The sequence below is a fragment of the Antechinus flavipes genome, chromosome 4 (genome assembly GCF_016432865.1).
Source record: "Antechinus flavipes isolate AdamAnt ecotype Samford, QLD, Australia chromosome 4, AdamAnt_v2, whole genome shotgun sequence".
Taxonomy (NCBI): Eukaryota; Metazoa; Chordata; class Mammalia; order Dasyuromorphia; family Dasyuridae; genus Antechinus; species Antechinus flavipes.
In genome coordinates this window covers 199,237,834-199,258,653 of record NC_067401.1, presented here as the reverse complement: position 1 = coordinate 199,258,653, position 20,820 = coordinate 199,237,834, and the positions used below count along the sequence as shown (strand labels likewise).

At 32.7% G+C, this 20,820-nt stretch overlaps 1 protein-coding gene across 1 annotated transcript in view; it reads right to left on the bottom strand.

The window, feature by feature from the left end:
• The window catches only part of DNAH8 (dynein axonemal heavy chain 8), a 402,529-nt gene that overhangs the window by 214,723 nt on the left and 166,986 nt on the right, over positions 1-20,820 (bottom strand). The window contains exons 28-29 of the mRNA XM_051996876.1: positions 5,554-5,789; positions 4,023-4,127 (exon numbers count right to left, since the gene is read on the bottom strand). Of these exons, the coding sequence (XP_051852836.1) occupies positions 4,023-4,127; positions 5,554-5,789 (341 nt within the window). The remainder of the gene's footprint in view (positions 1-4,022; positions 4,128-5,553; positions 5,790-20,820) is intronic.

Below are 20,820 nucleotides of genomic sequence, written 5' to 3'. Positions count from 1 at the left end.
TGCTGATTATTTGTATAAAATTATTTTGTATATTGAAACTTTGCTAAAGTTGTTAATTGTTTCTAGTAGTTTTTAGCTGATTCTCTAGGATTCTCTAAGTATATCAATTCAGTTTTTACAAAAATGTAAATAATCTAGATTAGCAGATAGGGGAACAGAAAGCCTAAATTACTCCATAGAAAAAGAAACCAAACAAGCCATTAATAAACTTCCTAGGAAAAAATCCCCAAGCTCAGATGAGTTTATGAATGTATTCTAACAAACAATTAATTTCAACACACTCTGTAAACTATTTGGAAAAATAGATAAAGAAGGAATCCCACCAAACTCCTTTTATGACATAAATATGAGGCCAATATCTAAACCAGAAAGCGCTAAAACAAAGAAAGAAAATTATAGACCAATTCTCCTAATGAATACTATCAGGGCAATTAAAATAATATATCACAAAAATCATATAATATAGTATATACAAGGTAGGGTTTATACCAGGAATGCAGCATTGGTTCAATATTAGGAAAACCATTAACATAATTAACCATATCGATAAGAAAATCAAGAGACTTTATATAATTATCTTCATAGATGTTGAAAATACAGCAACTATTTGACAAAATACAGCACCCATTCCTGTTAATAACACTACAAAGCATAGGAATAAAGGGGAGCATTCTTTAAAATGATAAACAATATATCTAACTAAAAGCCTCAGCAAGCATTGATAATAATGGGAATAAGCTAGAAGCCTTCCCATAAAGATCAGGGATGAAGCAAGGTTGCTCATTATCACCACTATTACTCAATATAGTACTAGAAATATTAGTTATAATAATAGGAGAAATTAGAATAGGCAATGAAAAAACAAATTTATCATTATCTGCAGATGATATGATGGCATACTTAAGAAAATTCTGAAGTAGCAACTAAAATTATTTGAAATAATAAACAAATTTAAAAGTTGCAGGATATGGAATATACCCACATAAATCATCAGTATTTCTTTATATGACCAACAAAGCCTAGCAGAAGAAATAGAAAGAGAAATTTCATTTAAAATGAGGGTAAACAATATAAAGCATTTAGGAGTCTATTTGCCAAAACAAATCCAGAAACTATATTAAAACAATTACAAAACACTTTCCACACAAATAAAGTCAGATCCAAACAACAGGGGAAATATCAATTGTTCATAATTTAAGCCAAGCCAATTTAATAAATATGCAATTCTGTTTAAATTAATTTACTTATATTATTTATTAATTTACTTAATTACTTATGCATAGCAATCAAACTACCAAGAAACTATAGCTAGAAAAAAATAACAAAATTCATCTGGAAGTACCAAAGGTCAAGAATATTAAGGGAACTAATAAAAAATAATACAAAGGATAGTGACTAAACAATACCAAATCTCAAACTATATTTAAAAAGCAGTAATCATCAAAACTATCTGGTACTGGCTAAAAGAGTGGTGTTTTAGTGGAATAGATTAGGTATACAAGATACTTTAATAAATGACCATAGCAATGTATGACCCCAGCTTTTGGGATAAGAATTCATTATTTGACAAAAACTGCTGGGAAAACTGGGGGGAAAAAAGATACAAACTAGATATAGTGCAACATCTCACACAATATACCAATATAAGGTAAAATGGGTGCATGGTTTAGACACGAAGGGTGATATAAGCAAATTAAAAGAGGAAGGAATAGTCAATCTGTCAGATCTACTGAAGGGGAAGAATCCATGACCAAATGAGAAAGAGAACATTACCAAATGCAAATTAGATAATTTTGATAATATTAAATCAAAAAGGTTTTGTACAAACAAAAACAATATAACCAAGATAAAAAGAAAAGCACAAAGCTGGAAAACAATCTTTTTAGTAAGTGTCTCTGATAAAGGCCTCATTTCTCAAGCATATAGAAAACTGGGTCAAATTTATAAGCATACAAGCCATTCCCCAATTGATAAATGATCAAAGGATATGAACAATTTTCAGACAATAAAATTAAAGTAATTTCTAGTCATATTAAAAATATTATAAATCATTATTAATTAAAATGCAAATTAAAGCAATTTTGAGGTACTACCTTACACCTATCAAATTGGCCAATAAGACAAAAAAAAAGTGATAAATATTAGGAGATGAGGGAAAACTGAGACACTAATGTACTGTTGGTGAGGTTGTGAACTGATCCAACCATTTTGGAGAGCAATTTGGAACTATGTCCAAAGGAGCAATCAAACTGGGTATATCCTTTGATCCAGCAAATCCACTAGATTTGTATCACAAAGGGATAATAAAAAGGGGAAAGAACCTATATGGAAAAAATACTTATAACAGTTCTTTTTGCAATGGCAAAACATTGGGAAATTGACAGAATGTCCATCAAATGAGGAATGGCAAAACAAGCTGTGGTAATTATTGTGAATGTAATCAAATACTATTGTGTAGTAAAAAATGATGAACAAGCAAATTTCAGAAAAAAACTTAGAAACACTTCTATGAACCAATGAGAAATAAAATGAGTAAAACCAGAAAACAGTGTACACAGCGTCAGCAACACTGTATGATGATCAACTATGATTGACTTAAGTCCTTGTCAACTATACAATGATCCAAGTACAAATGACTCATGGAGAACAATATCATCCATAATCAGATAAAGAACTGGTGGGCTCTGAATGTAGATCAAAGCATTTTTTTTTTTGCTTACTTTAGGTCTTTTTTCTTTGTATTTGATTCTTCTTTCTGTGTCACAACTGTGACTAATATGGAAATATATTTTACTTGATAGCACACATATAAACTATTTTAAACTGCCTACCATCCTTGGAAGAAGGGAAAGAAGGAAGACAAGGTGAGAGGGAAAAATCTGGAACTAAGATTCTTATAAAAATGAATGCTAAAATTTTTCTTAACATGTAATTAGAAAAAAATTAAATACTAGTTAAAAAAAATTAAAGGAAAGATTTTATATGATTCAATTTCTTTGGCAATAAGTCTACTTGTCATTAATCAAGAATTTGTCATTTGCCAAACTGAAATTTTGGGGGAGCCTAATACCATAAAATTCTTATCGCTTCTGCCCAATTCCTGCCACTATATGTCACTGTCATTGACAAAGTAAAAGAGGCCACAGAGGATTGAAAACAATTTACATTTTTTATCATTGTTTTGTGCATTGGCTTGGACAAAACTTTCTTTATTAGGTAACCAACCATCCCCTTTTTAAAATTCCTGTCCATTATTAATCCTTAAAAGTGAGATTCAATCTATTTCTGAAGCTGTCTTCAAAGGTTTTTCAGCATGGCAGAAGTTTTTAGAGCTTCCATTCCACTACCTTAGCCTTCTGATGCTAAAATGAAATATTGAAACTAGTTGTGATAGCATATGCTAGGGAGGCCATTGCTTAAGGACTGTGCATGAAAATCTGAGCTGCAATGGAACTGAATTCCATTAGGTGTCATTCCCAGGAGGGATCATGTTGCCTGAGGAGGGGCAAATGAGCTCAATTCAGAAAGTGACACAGACACACAGAGAGATAGAGAGACAGGGATAAAGGAAGGAATAAAGGAGGTAAAGGAGAGAAGGAGGGAAGGAAAAAAGGAAGGGGAAGGAAAAGGCACTGGAATAGGATTTTAAGAAGATTATAGAAAAGATGTAAACAAAATAGGAGCCAAAGAATTCTGCCTTTTTAAATAAACTCTTTTTTCTTCCTTCTTCTGAAGTTAGTAATCTTAGCAATTTATTTTTAAAATTCTGAACTCACTGAGTATTTTAACAGTCTAACACGGCCCTTATAAATCAATGCCACAAAATTCTAGTGCAAGCAAAAAAAAAAAAAAAAAAAAACAACAACAACATATACACTCCTCTGAAAATTCATTTTAATGTAATTGACCTGTAAGATAGGAACTTCTACCAAATTTTAAATAGTTAATATTTAACAAAACAGTGTAATACATGGTCATGTCTAATGATAAGCAAAAAAAGATATAATTAAATCTGTACTTACAGCTTTGCTTTGTAATTTATTAAATGAGTATCTTAGTGTATCAACTGCTTCAGATTCTTCTTTTGTTACCTCAACTTCAAATCTATTTAAAATGGTATAAGCTTCCTAGAACAAGAAGGAAAAATTTTCATTTCTAAGATATTTACAAAAATATTGAAAAAGATGTGAAAAACTATGGCCCTGTGCTAAAGGAAGCCAAAAAGGTATTCCAAAAAATCCTAAGAAAATGAGCTTTTCTTGTCATGTATGAATAATGTTATGGGACAAATATTTCCTTTGAGTTTGTGTAGTAAATTAACTGCTGACAAAATAAAATCTACCACAGTGCAAAAATTAGAGCTAAAAAACCCTTCTTTTATTATGCTTAAGTACAGGTTCAAAAGGTAGAAAAATAATCCTGAACAAAAATTAGGATTCTATCGTAGAGATTTTTTTAATAGACAGAATTATGTCAGTGACTGACATAGAATTCTTTTACATATTGCAATCTTGTATATTTCTTTTAGACTATTAAAAAAAAAGACAGCTTTCACCATTTCCTTCAATTATCATAAAAAGTTAAACAAATATAGTTAAGCAGAATCATAATTTGATACATCCTCTAAGGCAGGGGTCCTCAAACTTTTTAAATAGGCGGCCAATTCACTGTCCCTCAGACTGTTGGAGGGATGGACTATAATAAAAACAAAAAAATTGTTTTGTGGGCCTTTAAATAAAGAAACTTCATAGCCTTGGGTGAGGGAGATAAATGTCCTCAGCTACTGCATCTGGCCCGCGGGCCATAGTTTGAAGACTCCTGCTCTAAGGAAACAAATATAGTTAAATAAACTCTTTGGGTAAACTGAATCATTTTACAGATTAAATTACATTGAGAGTTCACAATAGACTGTTTAAGAGAGAATATTTACATGTGAATCATGAACAGATAAATCCTAATTCAAGTCAAATTACTTGGGAAAACCAGACTCTATTATTTTAGCTTTTTATCTGAGGAATGTTTGAGGCCTTAAGAAAATTTTAATATCTATGGGAGAGGTTTCAATCAACTTAATGAGCTCCTAATGGGGAGAAAAGGCCCTAATCTCTCTACACCCCAATTAATAAAAATTAATAAAAGGAAACAAAGATGAAAAATTGTTACAATAGCACCTATGGATAAATATTCTCTCACCCCGTGGGAAAACACAAATTAGCTATCTAAGTCCATGCTTATGGTGAAGAAATGTAGAATGACTTAGGTAAGAGCAACTGACCATACAAAAGCAAGAAGACTAGTAATCAGGTAACTATTGCTGCTGGGAAAATACCATAGCAAGGGCTGCTCTTGAAGTGGAGCAATCCCTGGCATCAGCTTTAAAGGTTAAGATAAAGCTTGCCATCTAGTAGTTATTCTGAAATTGTCTACTTCTAATCTTCACAGGGGAGTTGAGGTTCAGTGCCCTTGTGTAAGATGATGCTAGTGTTAGTTTATAGCTTTCAAGAAAAATACCTCTACTTTCAAAATATTATTTCAAAAATTTAAATTTCTTACTTCAATAGGTCCTAATGTCATGTCCATTTGTATTTCATTATCACGTATATTGGCCAAGGCTTCCATTGCAAATCTGACATCATCTAAGTCACGAATGGGCCTAGATAATTTTTTTAAGTATTCATTTATAAATGTTATCATGTCAGTCATTTTCTTTTTGTATTCTTCATTCAAGTATCGACAGAGTAACATCTTCCATGCCTTAGCTTCAATAGACAAAGCTAATTTCATTGGACCTAGAGAAGACAAAGAAAAAAATACTTAATAGATTAACATCAATGGTTCTAAACATCTAGAAAATGAATTGTAGGAGGACTTCCGGGGGCAGAGCCAACATGATAGAGAGAACACACGTTTCTTTCTGACCTTCTACAAATCTCTTATTAATTAGCAAATCCAGCCTCTGAATTAGCTCTACACCAGCAGAACCCACAAATACTGGGAGTGTAACAAATTACCAGCAGAAGATAATTTCAAAGATCACCAGAAAAGATCTGTTTCAATTGGAAATGGGAGCGTGACAGCTAAGTACAAACAGCTGAGTACAAACTTCAGCACAGACAGTGCAGAGTCCTGGGGTGGTATAGACTCTACAAGGTGGTGTACATTCTGCATGGCAGAAAATCTACAAGGAGGAATCTACAGGAATTTATAGCAGTGTTGGCCACTCTGCCCTGGTTGCAAGCCAGTAGATTAGCAGAGAAGTTATAAAACATCCAACACAAACAAAAAGATCAACAGTGAACCCTGAAACACCAGAAACTCAGAGGAACTGGCCACGCTCACCCAGCACCAGGAATAAATCAGCACTGACCCAGCACAGCCGCAGCTGCTTAAAGAGGAAGTTGCCACTTAGAGAGGAAACTTGGAAAACCTTCCCTGCCCTAAAAGCAGACATTAACTTAAAAAAAAAAATTTAGTAAAAAAGTAAAGAAAACTCTTGACAATAGACAGCTTTTATGGTGAAAGAGAAGAACAGATATCAAATCCTGAGGAGACTAAAGGCAGATTGTTTCCAGATGAAGCCCCAAAAGGTGATATAAGGGGGTGTGGTCCCCACAAGGCTCTTGTAGAAGAAATTAAAAAGTATCTTCAAAGAGAGTTAGAAGAAAAATGTGGAAAGGAAATGAAAACTTTTCAAGAGGGTTTGGAAAAGGCATATAACTTATAAAAAGATTGATTTGATAAAATGGAAAAAGGAACTCTCAGAAAAACAGAATTTGTGAAAAAGAAAAAGAAAATAACTACTTAAAAACAGAATTTGTGAAATGAAAAAGAAAATAACTCCTTAAAAAACAGAATTTTTGAAATGGAACAACGCATTGAAAAATTCAATTGGACAAATACAAAAAGAAGTAAATAAGTAAATGAAGAAAATAATTCATGAAAATTCAGAATTGAACAAACGGAAATAAATGACTCAATGAGACAAGAAGAATCAGTCAAGCAAAACCAAAAAAATGAAAAAATAGAAAAAAATGTAAAAACACCTAATTGGGAAAAGAACCGACCTGGAAAATAGATCTAGGAGAGGCAATCTAAGGATTAATGGATCACTGAACAACTCCTGAAAGAGATCCCAAAATTAAGACCCCAAGAAATATCATGGCTAAATTTCAGAACTATCAGATCAAGGAAAAAATATTACATGCATCCAGAAAGAAACAATTCAAATACCAAAGAGCCACAATAAGGATTACTCAGGACCTAGCAGCTTCCACTTTAAAGGATCAAAGGGTCTGGAATCTGATATTCCAAAGAACAAAGGAACTTGGAATGCAGCCAAGAATAAATTACCCTGTTAAACAGAGCATTTTCTTTCAGGGAAAAAGATGAACATTCAACGAAACTGGTGAATTCCGTTTATTTTTGATGAAAAGACTAAAGCTAAACAAAAAAGTTAACTTCCAAATATAGAAGTCAAGAGAAGCATAAAAAGATAAAAAGAAAAAAAAACTCTTGAGAACTGTATTTTTGTTATGGAAGAGTACATCTGATTTTATAATATATAATATAAATAATATAATATAATTATATAATATAAAATAATTTATAATATAAAATATTACATATTTTATATTATATAATATAATATATTATTATATAATATTATAATAATATATTATATTATTATAATATAAATACAATATTAATATATTAATATTATAATATAATATAATGTAAAAAAAGAAACTAAAGGTGGAAAGGGGATTGTAACAGAAAAAAAGGGGAAAGTGGAGGTATAATGAGGGAAATTACATCTCAGGAAGAGGCAAAGAAAATCTATTATAATTGAGGGAAAGAAAGGAGGGTGATGATTATTGTGTGAATCTTACTCTTATCAGATTCGGTTCAAAGAAAGAATATTAAATATATTTGGTTTCACTAAGAAACTTCTCTCATCCTATAGAAAAGTGGGAAGAGAAAGGAGAAAAGGGATGAGGTAGGCTAATAGAAGGGAAAACAGAAATAGTAGGGGAAAAGTATAAGAAAGGGAGAGGTTCTCTAAAGGGGGAGGATTGCTTAAGGCAAGTAGTGCTCATAAGTAAAATACTGGGGAGGAGGGAAAGAGGAAAAGGAAAGAGGAAATTATGATTTGGGATTAATAAGATGGCAGAAAATACAGAATTAGTAGTTTTAACTGTAAATGTGAATGGGGTAAACTCTCCCATAAAGCTTAAGCAGATAGCAGACTGGATTAAAAGCCAGAATCCTACAATATGTTGTTTATAAGAAACATATTTAAAGCAGAGTGATAGATAAAGAGTAAAAGTAAAAGGCTGGAGCAGAATCTATTATTATGCTTCAGGTGAAATAAAAAAAGCAGGGGTAGCCATCCTGACCTCAGATCCAGCAAAAGCAAAAATTGATCTAATTAAAAAAGAAAAGAAAAGAAATTATATCTTGCCAAAGGGTACCATAGATAATAAAGCAATATCAATATTAAATATATATGCATCAAGTTGTGTAGCATCTAAATTCCTAAATGAGAAGTTAAGAGAATTGCAAGAAGAAACAGATAGCAAAACTATACTAGTGAAAAATTTCAGTCTTGCTTTCTCAGAACTAGATAAATCAAACCACAAAATAAATAAGAAAGAAGTTAAAGAGGTAAATACAATATTAGAAAAGCTAGGTATGATAGATTTTTTGAGAAAATTGAAGGGAGAAAGAAAGGAGTACACTTTCTTTTCAGCAGCTCATGGAACCTACATAAAAATTGACCATATATTATGACATAAAGACTTCAAAATCAAATGCAGAAAGGCAGAAATAGTAAATGCATTTTTTTCCTATCACAATACAATAAAAATTATATTCAATAAAAGGCCATGAGAAAATAGAAGAAAAAGTAATTGAAAACCAAATAATCTCATTCTAAAGAATGAATAGGTGAAACAGCCAATCATAGACACAATCAATAATTTCATCCAAGAGAATGACAATAATGAGACAATATGCCAAAATTTGTGGGATACAGCCAAAGAGGTAATAAGGGTAAATTTTATATCTTTAGACACTTATTTGCATAAAATAGAGAAAAAGAAGATCAATGAATTGGGCTTGCAACTAAAAAAGCTGGAAAAAGAACAAATTAAACCCTCTCCCCCCCCCCCAACAAATACCAAATTTGAAATTCTAAAAATGAAAGGGTAGATCAATAAAATTGAAAGTAAAAAAAACTATTGAATCAAAAAATAAAACTAAGAGTTGGTTTTATGGAAAAACCAACAAAAAAATTTAGTTAATTTGATTAGACGAAAGAAAGAGGAAAATCAAATTGTTATCTCAGAAATGAAAAGAGAGACGTATCCACCAAATGAAAAGGAAATTAGAGAAATAATTAGGAGTTACTTTACCCAACTTTATACCAATAAATTTGATAACGTAAGTGAAATGTAGGAATACCTACAAAAATAAATTGCCCAGATTAACAAAAGAGGAAATAAATTACTTAAATAATCCTATTTTAGAAAAAGAAATAGAACAAGCAATCAATCAGCTTCTTAAGAAAAAATCCCCAGGACCAGATGGACTTACATATGAATTCTACCAAACATTTAAAGAACAATGAACTCCAATACTATATAAACTATTTGAAAAAATAGTGAATGAAGGACTCCTATCAAATTCCTTTTATGTCACAAACATGGTATTGATACCTAAACCAGGTAGGATGAAAACAGAAAGACCAATCTCCTTAATGAATATTGATGCAAAAATCTTAAATAAAATATTAGCCAAGAGACTACAAAAAATTATCCCCAGGACAATACACCACAACCAAGTAGGATTTACTTGCAGGAATGCAAGGCTGGTTCAATATTAGGAAAACTATTAGCATAATTGACTATACCAATAACCAAATTGACAAAAAAAACAAATGATTATCTCAATGGAGGCAGAAAAAGCATTTGATAAAATCCAATACCCATTCCTATTAAAACCACTAGAAAGTATAGGAATAAAAGGACTTTTCCTTAAATAGTCAGTAGCATCAGCAAGCATCATATGTAATAGGGATAAACTGGAACCATTCCCAGTAAGATCGGGGCAAAACAAGGTTGCCCACTATCACCATTAATTGTATTGTATTAGAAATATTGTTTTATAAATGCTAGCTTTGGCAAGAAGAGAAGAAAAAGAGATTAAAGGAATTAGAGTAAGTAATGAGGACACCAAATTATCACTCTTTGCAGATGATATGATGGTATACTTAGAGAACGCCAGAGAATCAACTAAAAAGCTATGAGAAATAATTCACAACTTTAGCAAAGTTGCAGGATACAAAATACATCCACATAAATCATCAGCATTCTTATACATCATTAACAAAATCCAACAACAAGAGATACAAAGAGAAATTCCCTTTAAGATAATTGTTGATAGTATAAAATATTTGGGAATCTATCTGCCAAGGGAAAGCCAGTTACTATATAAACAAAACTACAAAACACTTTTCACACAAATAAAGTCAGATCTAACCAATTGGAAAAATATCAAGTGGTCTTGGGTAGGTTGAGCAAATATAGCAAAGATGACAATACTCCCTAAACTAATCTATTTATTTAGTGCTATACCAATCAAACTCCCAAAAAACTATTTTACTGACCTAGAAAAAATAACAAAATTCATCTGGAAGAACAAAAGGTCAAGAATTTCAAAGGAATTAATGAAGAGAAAAGCAAATGAAGGTGGCCTAGCTGTACCAGATCTAAAACTATACTATAAAGCAGCAGTCATCAAAACCATTTGGTACTGACTAAGAAATAGACTGGCTGATCAGTAGAATAGGTTAGATTCACAGGACAAAATAGTCAATAACTTCAATAATCTAATGTTTGACAAACCCAAAGACCCCAGCTTTTGGGATAAGAATTCACTGTTTTTCAAAAACTGCTGGAAAAATTGGAATTTAGTTTGGCAGAAACTAGGCATGGACCCACACTTAACACCATACTCCAAGATAAGGTCAAAATAGGTTCATAATCTAGGCATAAAGAATGAGATTATAAATAAATTAGAAGAATATAGGATAGTTTACCTCTCAGACCTGTGGAGGAGGAGGGAATTTGTGACCAAAGAAGAACTAGAGATCATTATTGATCACAAAATAGATAACTTTGATTATATTAAGTTTAAAAGTTTCTGTACAAACAAAACTAATGCAGACAAGTTAAAAGGGAAGCAATAAACTGGGAAAACATTTTTTTACATTCAAAGGATCTGATAAAGGCCTCATTTCTAAAATATATAGAGAATTGACATTAATTTGTAATAGTTCAAGCCATTTTCAAATTGATAAATGGTCAAAGAATATGAACAGACAATTTTCAGATGAAGAAATTGAAGCTATTTCTAGTCACATGAAAAGATGCTCCAAATTACTATTGATCAGAGAAATGCAAATTAAGACAACTCTGAGATATCACTACACACCTATAAGATTGGCTAAGATGATAGGAAACAATAATGACCAATGTTGGAGGTGATATTGGAAAACTGGGACACTGATTCATTGTTGGTGGAACTGTGAACAAATCCACCCATTCCGGAGAGCAGTTTGGAACAGCATGTTATTACTGGGCCTATATCCCAAAGAGATCTTAAAGGAAGAAAAGGGACCTGCATATGCAAAAATGTTCGTGGTAACTCTCTTTGTAGTGGCAAGAAACTGGAAACTGAGTGTATGCCCATCAATTGGAGAATGGCTGAATAAATTATGGTATGTGAATGCTATGGAATACTATTGTTCTGTAAGAAAGGACTAACAGGATGATTTCAGAGAGGCTTGGCGAGACCTACATAAAATAATGCTAAGTGAAATGAGTAGAACCAGGAGATCATTATACGCGGCAAACAACAAGACTATATGACGATCAATTCTGACAGACACGATTCTCTTCAACAATGAGATGAGTCAAACTAGTTCCACTTGTTCAGTGATGAAGAGAGCCATCTATACCCAGAGAGAGGACAGTGGAAACTGAGTGGGCAACACAACATAGCATTCTCACTCTCTCTGTTGCTGTTTGCTTGCATTTTGTTTTCTTAGTTTTTCTTTTTCTTCCTTCTTGATCTGATTTTTCTTGTGCATCAAGATAACTATACAATTATGGATTGTATTGGATTTACATATATTGGATTTAACATGTATTGGACTACCTGCCAGCTAGAGGAGGGAGTGGGGAAGAGGATTACATTTTCAGCAGCCTGAAAAAAACCAAATATACCTTCCTATGTCACTATCAAATTAAGTTATCAAAAAAATTTGAAATTTCTTAAATAGTTAATGAATTTAACCAAAAAACTCATTCAACATTGTGGTAGGAGCAAATATCTTAATTCCTATACCCATGCAAGCTAGACTAATGTTTTCTTAAAAGGTATTGAGATTTAGTTGGCTCAGAAGACTATCAGTGTCACTGACATGCAGTCTGAATACAAAAAGTACAAAACAGTTAATTACAAGAAGCCAAAGAAGGTTCCAATAGTTGTTTGGTAGATTCTCATATTATACTGTTTTGCTCAGCTGAATCAAGTCTGCTTTTTCAATATAATTCCCTTCTAAGGCTAAATAAAGTTCTTTTTGTTAACTGTTTGAATGTATCAAACTATCAGAGAACTAGACTGAGTCAGAACAAACAAGAGGCCCCAGAGGCATTGTTCAGGAGCAGTAAGCACAGGCCTCAATGATCCCAAACAGTATAGACAGCCAAGAGCAGAGAATAAATCTAGAAAGGCAAGCTAGCACAAGACAGTCTTGAATGCAGACTAATAACTAGGAATTGAAACTATGCCATAGAGGAACAGCTAGGTGGTGCAGTGGACAGAGCACCAACCCTGTTATCAGGAGGAACTGAGTTCAAATCTTAACACCTCCTAGCTATGTGACCCTGGGCAAGTCACTCAACCCCAATTGCCTCAGGGGGAAAAAAAGTCATAGGTTTTTAGCAGATAAATGATATAAGAATGTCTTTATATGTCTATATATATATACCATGTACTTTGTGTTGTTATGTATATAGTTTACATGCATGTGTACATAGTTACATATAAAGGAGAGGTTAGAGACAAGACTTGGAAGTAGGAAGACTCTACTGTAAAGAGATGATGTTAGAATAATTCAAGTGACAACTAATAAAGGAGTGAAATATGGGTTTGGCAGTTGTAAGAGAAAAGAAGATCTAGAGTAAAAAATGCTGAGAAGATAAAAAACTAGAAAACTTGGATTAGCTAAGAAGATAAAAGGGAAAAGGAGGACACAAAGATGACACCAAGCTTAATGCAAAGGTGCAAAGGTGGATAAGTGCTAGTACTGATAGGAAAATAGGGAATTTAAAAAATAAATTTTTGAAGAACGAAAAGTTCAAGTGTAGGCATGTGATTTAGAGAATACCTGTATAGAGATGTCAGATTGTTGGAAATGAAGGTCTACATAGATAAAAATATAAACTTAAATTACATAAAATTAATGATGGAAGCCATAATAATAGATATTACTAAGGTAGAAGGATAGAAAGAGGAAAAAATAGATTCTGGGAATATTTATACTAGATGAACCAAAACAGAGACATTAGCTTTTAAGGAAAAAAAAGAAAGTTGAGACACATAGAAAATCATGAAAATGAAGTGTCAGAGAAAGAAAAACAACAAAGGTGGTTAAGAGTATCAAATTCTACAAAGTAGTCAGAAAAATTGGTATGTGTGGTGGTGTGTGTGTTCCTTCAAACTGCCATAATAATGAGAAGGTTCTAAAGAATTACAAGTATTATGCTCACATATAGGAATGTAAACAGATAAACCTTATTAAGTTCTTTATGATATCCCTTTCCTGTTATCTCCTTATGCCTTCCTGAGTCCTGTATTTGAAAATCAATTTTTCCATTCAGCTCTGGTCTACATTATGAATGCTTGAGTCCTCTATTTCACTGAATATCTACCTTTTTCCCTTGAAGGTTTACACTCAGTTTTGCTGGGTAGGTGATTCTTGATTGTAATCCTAGCTCCTTTGCTCTCTGGAATATTTCAAGCCCTCTGGTCCTTTAATATAGAAGTTGTTACATCTTGTGTTATCCTGATTGTGGTTCCACTAGAAATGTTTCTTTCTGCATGCTTTCAATATTTTCTCCTTGACTTAAGGAATTCCAGAATTTGGCTATAATATATCTGGGAGTTTTCATTCAAGGATCTTTTTTAGGAGGTAATCAGCAGCTTCTTTCAATTTCTATTTTGCCCTGTGGTTCTAGAATATCAGGGCAGTTTTCCTTGATAATTTCTTGAAAGATAATGTCCATTTTTTTTGATCATGACTTTCAGGTAGACTATTTTAAAATAATCTCTCCCAAATCTATTTTTCAGATGAGTTCTTTTTCCAATGAGATATTTCAAATTTTTTCTATTTTTTAATTTGTTCCTTCAGTTTTGCTTTATTGTATCATGATTTCTCATAGTCATTAGCTTCCATTTGATCAATTATAACTTTTAAGGACTTACTTTCCTCAGTGAGTATTTGTGGCCAATTTTGCTTTTTAAAAGATATTCTCCTTAGCTTTTTGCATTTCCTTTTTCACCGTTCTCTTTTTCTAATTTTATTTCTATCTCTCTTTTGAGGTCTTCCATAGGCTGAGACCAATTCTTATTTTTCTTGGAAGTTTTGGATGTAGGAGTGTTGACACTGTTACCTTCTGAATGTGTGTTTTGATCTTCCTTGTTACCACAGTAACTTTCAGTGGTCAGAAACTATTGTTGTTTGCTCATTTTCCTAGCCCATTACTTGGCTTTTAACTCTATTAAAGTAGGGCTCTGTTTCCAGGGTGAAAAGTGCACTGTCCCCAAGCTTCAGGGTAGCTATTTATGCAGCTGTTTCCAGAAATCCTTTTAATGGACCTGACCACAAGCTTTCTTCTCTGCGATGGAGCTGGAGCCAGGGCTGTGTTGGTACAGTCCTTCACTATAATTGACACTGGAATCCCATCCTGTTGCCAGTTATCTTTTCTGCTGAAGTTGCCTTGAGCTAGAAAATTATCTACTCTGTCTTATTGGGGGTTCTGATGCTCTAAAATTTGTTTAGAGTCATTATTTAAAGGAATGTGAAGCAGTTTGGGGGAAGCTTAGGCAAGTTCCTGCCCATCCTGATTCTACCTCCTCCATCCATTATTCCCCAAGTAATCATGGCATCATGAAATTAATGTACAATAATGATCAACTTCTTTGGGCAACGAAATTTTGTCACAATCTTCCACAAGCAAGTTTTTGGGCAACAAACAGACTGACTACTCCTTAATTCTGACTCTAGTATATGACCATCTTCCAGGTGAAGTATAAGCCTGTTAAGTAGGACTCTAGCCAGAATCTTGCTGTCAGTGACTAAGAGAGAAACCTCCCTGTGATCATCATAGGTTTTCCTTTTTCTTTTTCCTTTACAGAGATGTAAAATGGAGGCATCTTGAATTTCTCTTGCCATAAAATTCAAAAATTTGTCAGCTTTTGTCTAAGCAGTAGCCTCTCCACCAGGCGGGTAAATTTCTGCTAGAATAAAATCAGTACCAGGCAGTTTGCCACAGGAGAGGCTCCTAATGGTACTCAAAACTTCTTCAGTTGGAAACTTGGCTAGAGAGGGATAAATGACCTGAGTCATAGTCAGCGGATTCTGCATAGATTGATCATGGTGTGTTGAGAACATTATGGAAGTGGTTCAGCTTCTCTCTCTCCAGAATTATGTCCTCATCAATAATCAGTGTGGCTCCAACAGCACTGAGTAGTTGAGATTTACCATGGATCTTTGGCCCAATGGCCAAGCATGACACTAGGTGCTGATGATGGACAAAAATGAAACAATCTTTGCCCTCACAGAGTTTATGATCTACTACGTGGCAACAACATCTACACAAATGAATATATACAAAGTATTTGGGATGGGACATCAATTTTGCCAGACATTGTACAAAGCAAGTTACAAATTTAGTTCTTTTCATCTAAGTCCTTATAATAAAATTGAATATACTCATGTCGACAGAGAACTAAATATTATTGCACATACATATATTTTACATAAGTGACATAAAAATAATTTTACATAAGTATTTTTATTATATACAATAGAAAGATAAATGCATTCTATGAGATGGCAAATTCTGAGCATGGGGCACAAGAGCTATTATTATTCTTTTAAAAAAATAGAAAGGGAAACAGAATACTAGAAAACTTAAGATTTTTTAAATGCCACTGATTTTAAATTTTTTAAATGATTCTCAGGTGTTTTCTCTGTACTTAATTCCATTTTCTTTAATTTAATTAGATGAGAAAAAGAGAAAAATAACTCAAGCTCAAGCTTTCCCAATCATTTTTTTTTTAAGGAATATACTTTAGTAAAGAAAAAAGAAGGTAACAAGAGTTGAGCTTCATTTTTATCTTGTGGAACAGTGGTCCTCAAAGTGTAGTCCAAAGAATTGTTGGGATCTCTGAAACCCTTTCAGAGGGTCTACAAATTCAAAATCATTTTTTATTTCTAATATAGTAAATAACTATAAATATAACCCATGTAAACAAAAACTCTTTGAAAAGATCCTCAATAGTTTTTTAACAATATGAAGATACTGAGAACAAAAGTTTGAGAACCACAGTTGTGGGATCTTGGTAAATAGTAATACCATTAATATCTCCAACTTACTCTATCTATAACTTGCATATACAATTGTTTGAATGTTGTCTTTCCACATTAGAATGTTAGCTCCTTAAGAATATGACAGTTTTTATCATTCTGTGTCCTCACTGCTTAGTATACAGCACCTGACACATAATAGGCACTTAATAAATGCTTATTGCCTGGCTAATAAGAATAGCTGAAATTTATAAAGTGCTTTACAATCTGCAAAGTATTTTACATATATTATCTTATTTACCTACTAAGTAGGTTCTATTATTATATTCATTTTACAGATAAGGAAACCGAAGCTAAGAGGATAAGGGCCTTGCCCACAGTCATATAGTTACTAAAAGTAATTGAGATGGTATTCAAACTTAGATGTTCCTGACTCCAAGTCTAGCATTCTATCTGCTACTGTAATAATGTTCTGTATTTCTTTGACTAACCTCCTGCTGTACTTCATCATTACCTGATTCCAAATGAAATCTAATTTGTTATAAAGAATAATTTAACATTTACTGACCAATATATAAGCATTGATAAATTTAAGTAATTTGCAATAGTTAGAAGAAAACTAGGTGGTTCTAAAAATGAACTCTCGTTCAATTAAATTATGGCATGTTAATTGATGAAATACTATATAGCTAATGAAAATGACAAGTTTGTCAATATATGAAAATATGTATAGGAAGTAAGAAATAAGAGCATATTGATTAGAACCCTTTAAAGATATATAAAAACATTAATTAAGATGTAAATTTAATTTAATGTTTAATATGTTCTTTGTTTTAAATGACATTCATAATTACATAAAAAAGGAACTAAGGAAAATGAACTTCCAAATAGTTTTTAAAACATATTTTAAATTATTAGTATCACATGGGATTTTGTAACATTTGAAAACTATGGTTTTAATAATTAATGTTTCAATTTATGTTTTCCCATAAAAATAAAAGTACTAGTAATTTTAGTTCTTACCTTTCTAAATTACTTTGGGTTAGACATTATTAACTTAGAATTAGATTACAAAAGAGAAGTGTTTTTGTTTCCTTCCTGACAATTATGCTTATCAATTAGTAAAGTAGTTTTAATAGTAGATATGTACTGTCCATAAATGTTAGTGCTATTATCAAGAAGATTTGCTTAATTATGAGCTTAAATGGAGGAATTCTTTATAAAGTCAATCCAATATGTGTATATCCCAGGCAAAGTCTATCCCAGAAGAAAGTGAGCCTGGAATTTAGTAGCATGTTATTACAGTAACACTATCATAAATCTCCCAGTCCTTGAGCACATCCTCTCCAACCCTATCTAAAGGGGCATATTTACAAGTAAAGAAAACATGTATATTAATAAACATTTCTGTTATCATAGTTCAATCAATTAATGAACAAACATTTATGAAACATCTACTCTGTCATGAACATGACCATGGGGATACACATACAAAAAATGAAATAATCTCAATTTTCAATGACTTTATATTCTTAAAGATATGCTAGAGTACAAATTTTAAGCTGGCAGAAAGATTCTCTACAATTTCCAAAAGGAAACAATCATTAAGAGAGTGCAGGAGACAAAAACAAAATAGACAGATATAAACTCATCTCTTTTGCACCTGAGATGATATGCTGATGATATGCTCACTTTAATGCAAAAAGAATTGAACTTTTTTCTTTATTTAGAAATATTATATGATTTGGATGACTATATTTATGAGTTACTAGAGCTAGAAGAATCTTATATATCAAATAATAACTACAACAAAAACCACAGTGCACACTTATAAAGCTCTAGAAGGAGATGCTATTATTATTTCCATTTTACAGATGAAGAAACTGAGATAAACTATGAGGTTCAATGCCTTGCCCGTATACCTAGTGTCTAAGGCAGGGTACACATTAAGGTGGAGACCTAGTTTCATGACAAACTCCTTTCCTGCCTAAATCCAATTGCCTCATTTTAGCAGATGAGAAAACTAGGCCCACAAGAGTCCAGGTTTGAACTCCAGCTTTCTATATTATTTTATATGTACTTATCTATATAATGTTGATTTCCAACTCCCCTTGCCCAGTCTTTCAAGTATAATATAAGCTTCTTGAGATCAGTGACTCTTTTTTATATTTTATTTTTTCCAATGCTTAGAACAGTATTTTCTTGTACATAATAGATGCATAATACATGTTTATTCAATGGAATTCAGCAAGGGATAACTACTGCCAAAGTAGGCAGTAGACTAACAGAAAATAGAGTGAATGAAAAAGATCACAAGATTACACTCCAAATGAGGGAGAGAAATGAACAAAAAAGCAAATATAATACTCATTTATTAATATCTGCCTTTTTCAATATTAAGGCACATATTTTGAACGTATCTTGGTAAATGGTGGGAGATGTTGATCTATACCTAGTTTGTGTCCTATTGTTTTCCGGTTTTCCCAGCTGTTTTTGCCAAATAGTGAGTTCTTATCCCAAAAGCTGGGTATGATATAACTGATTATGGCGATTTGTGTATTACATCTATTCCATTGTTGCACCATTGAAGGGAAAAATTGATCTTTAAATAAAGACTTGAGAAGCACAAAAAGGGAAAGAGGGAAGAAAAAAACCCTATGGTTTTTAAAGGTTAAAATGTTTACATGCCTATATAGAAGATGATACTTATAACTGTTGAGAACTGCACCTTTGTCAGGGCAGTTAGAAAAGACATACATATACAGATGGTGTAGGTATAAGTTGACTATAATGTGATGATGTTAAAAAGAAATTAGGGGTGGAAAAGTTTTTGTACTGAAAAAAGACAAAAAAGGAGGTAAAGTGGGAAGGCATAAAAGATTGTACAGTACTGTAGAAGGAAAGAAGGGCGGGGGCTGAGCACTGAATCTTAATCTCATAAATTTGAGTTCAAAAAGGGAGTAATACACTTACTTACTTTGGTATAGAAATTTGTCTCTTCCTACAGGAAATTAGGAGGGGAAAAGGGAAAGACAAGAGGAAGACTAATAGAAGGGAGGGCAGAATTAGAAGGGAAAAGGGATAAGAAAGAGGGGGATGACAAAAGAGATAAAAATAATAATAACTATTGGAGGGGGTGTGGGAAAACTTGGACACTAATGCATTGCTTATGAGGTTGTTGAATGATCCCACATTCTGAAGAGCAATTTGGAACTAAGTCCAAATAACTATAAAACTATGCTTGCTCTTTGATCTATATTTCTCACTACTGGATCTGTACCTCAAAGAAATCATAAAGGAGGGGAAAGCACCTACATGGGCAAAAATGTTTATAGGAACCCTTTTTGTAGTGACAAAGAACTAGAAACTGAATGGATGCCCATCATTTCGGGAATGGCTGAATTAAGTTATGATTATATGAATGAAAAAGGAATATTATTGTTCTGTAAGAACTGATGAGCAGGCTGATTTCAGAAGTCTTGAAAGACCTACATGAACTGATGCTGAGTGAGGGTGAGCAGAATCAAGAGAACACTGTACACAGTAACAACAAGATTATGAAATGATCAACTTGGGGAGGGGAAGTTAGGGAGGAGGGAAAAGTTTGGAACACAAAGTATTACAAAAATAAATGTTGAAATATGCGTTTCATGTATTTGGGAAAATAAAATACTATTGAAAAAAATTTTTTTAAAAAGAAAGCCACATAACATTAAAAACAAAAACAGGGACTTCCAGCCAAGATGGCGGAGAGGAGGCACACAGCTGTGTAAGCTCCACGTTTTTCTCTCAGAATACATTTCATTACAAGCCTCTGAATTAATAGTTGACTGAAAAAAAATCCCACAAATAGTTACCAAGAGAAGCCATCCTTGAGATTCGCCAGGAAAGTTTGTCTTTGATTCTTTGACAAAATGAGCAAAAAATTGAAGAGGACTTTAACCCTTGACAGGTTCTATACAGATAGAGAGCAGACTCTAAACCCTGAGGAGACTAAAAACAGACTGTCTCCAGGTGAATCCCCAAAGGAGGAGATCATCTGTTCCTCAGCACAGATGAACCTCATACAAGTAATTAAAAAGGCTCTCACAAGAGAGCTAGAAGAAAAATGGGAAAAGGAGAGGGAGGCTTGGCAAGAGAGGCTGGAGAAGTCATCTCACTCA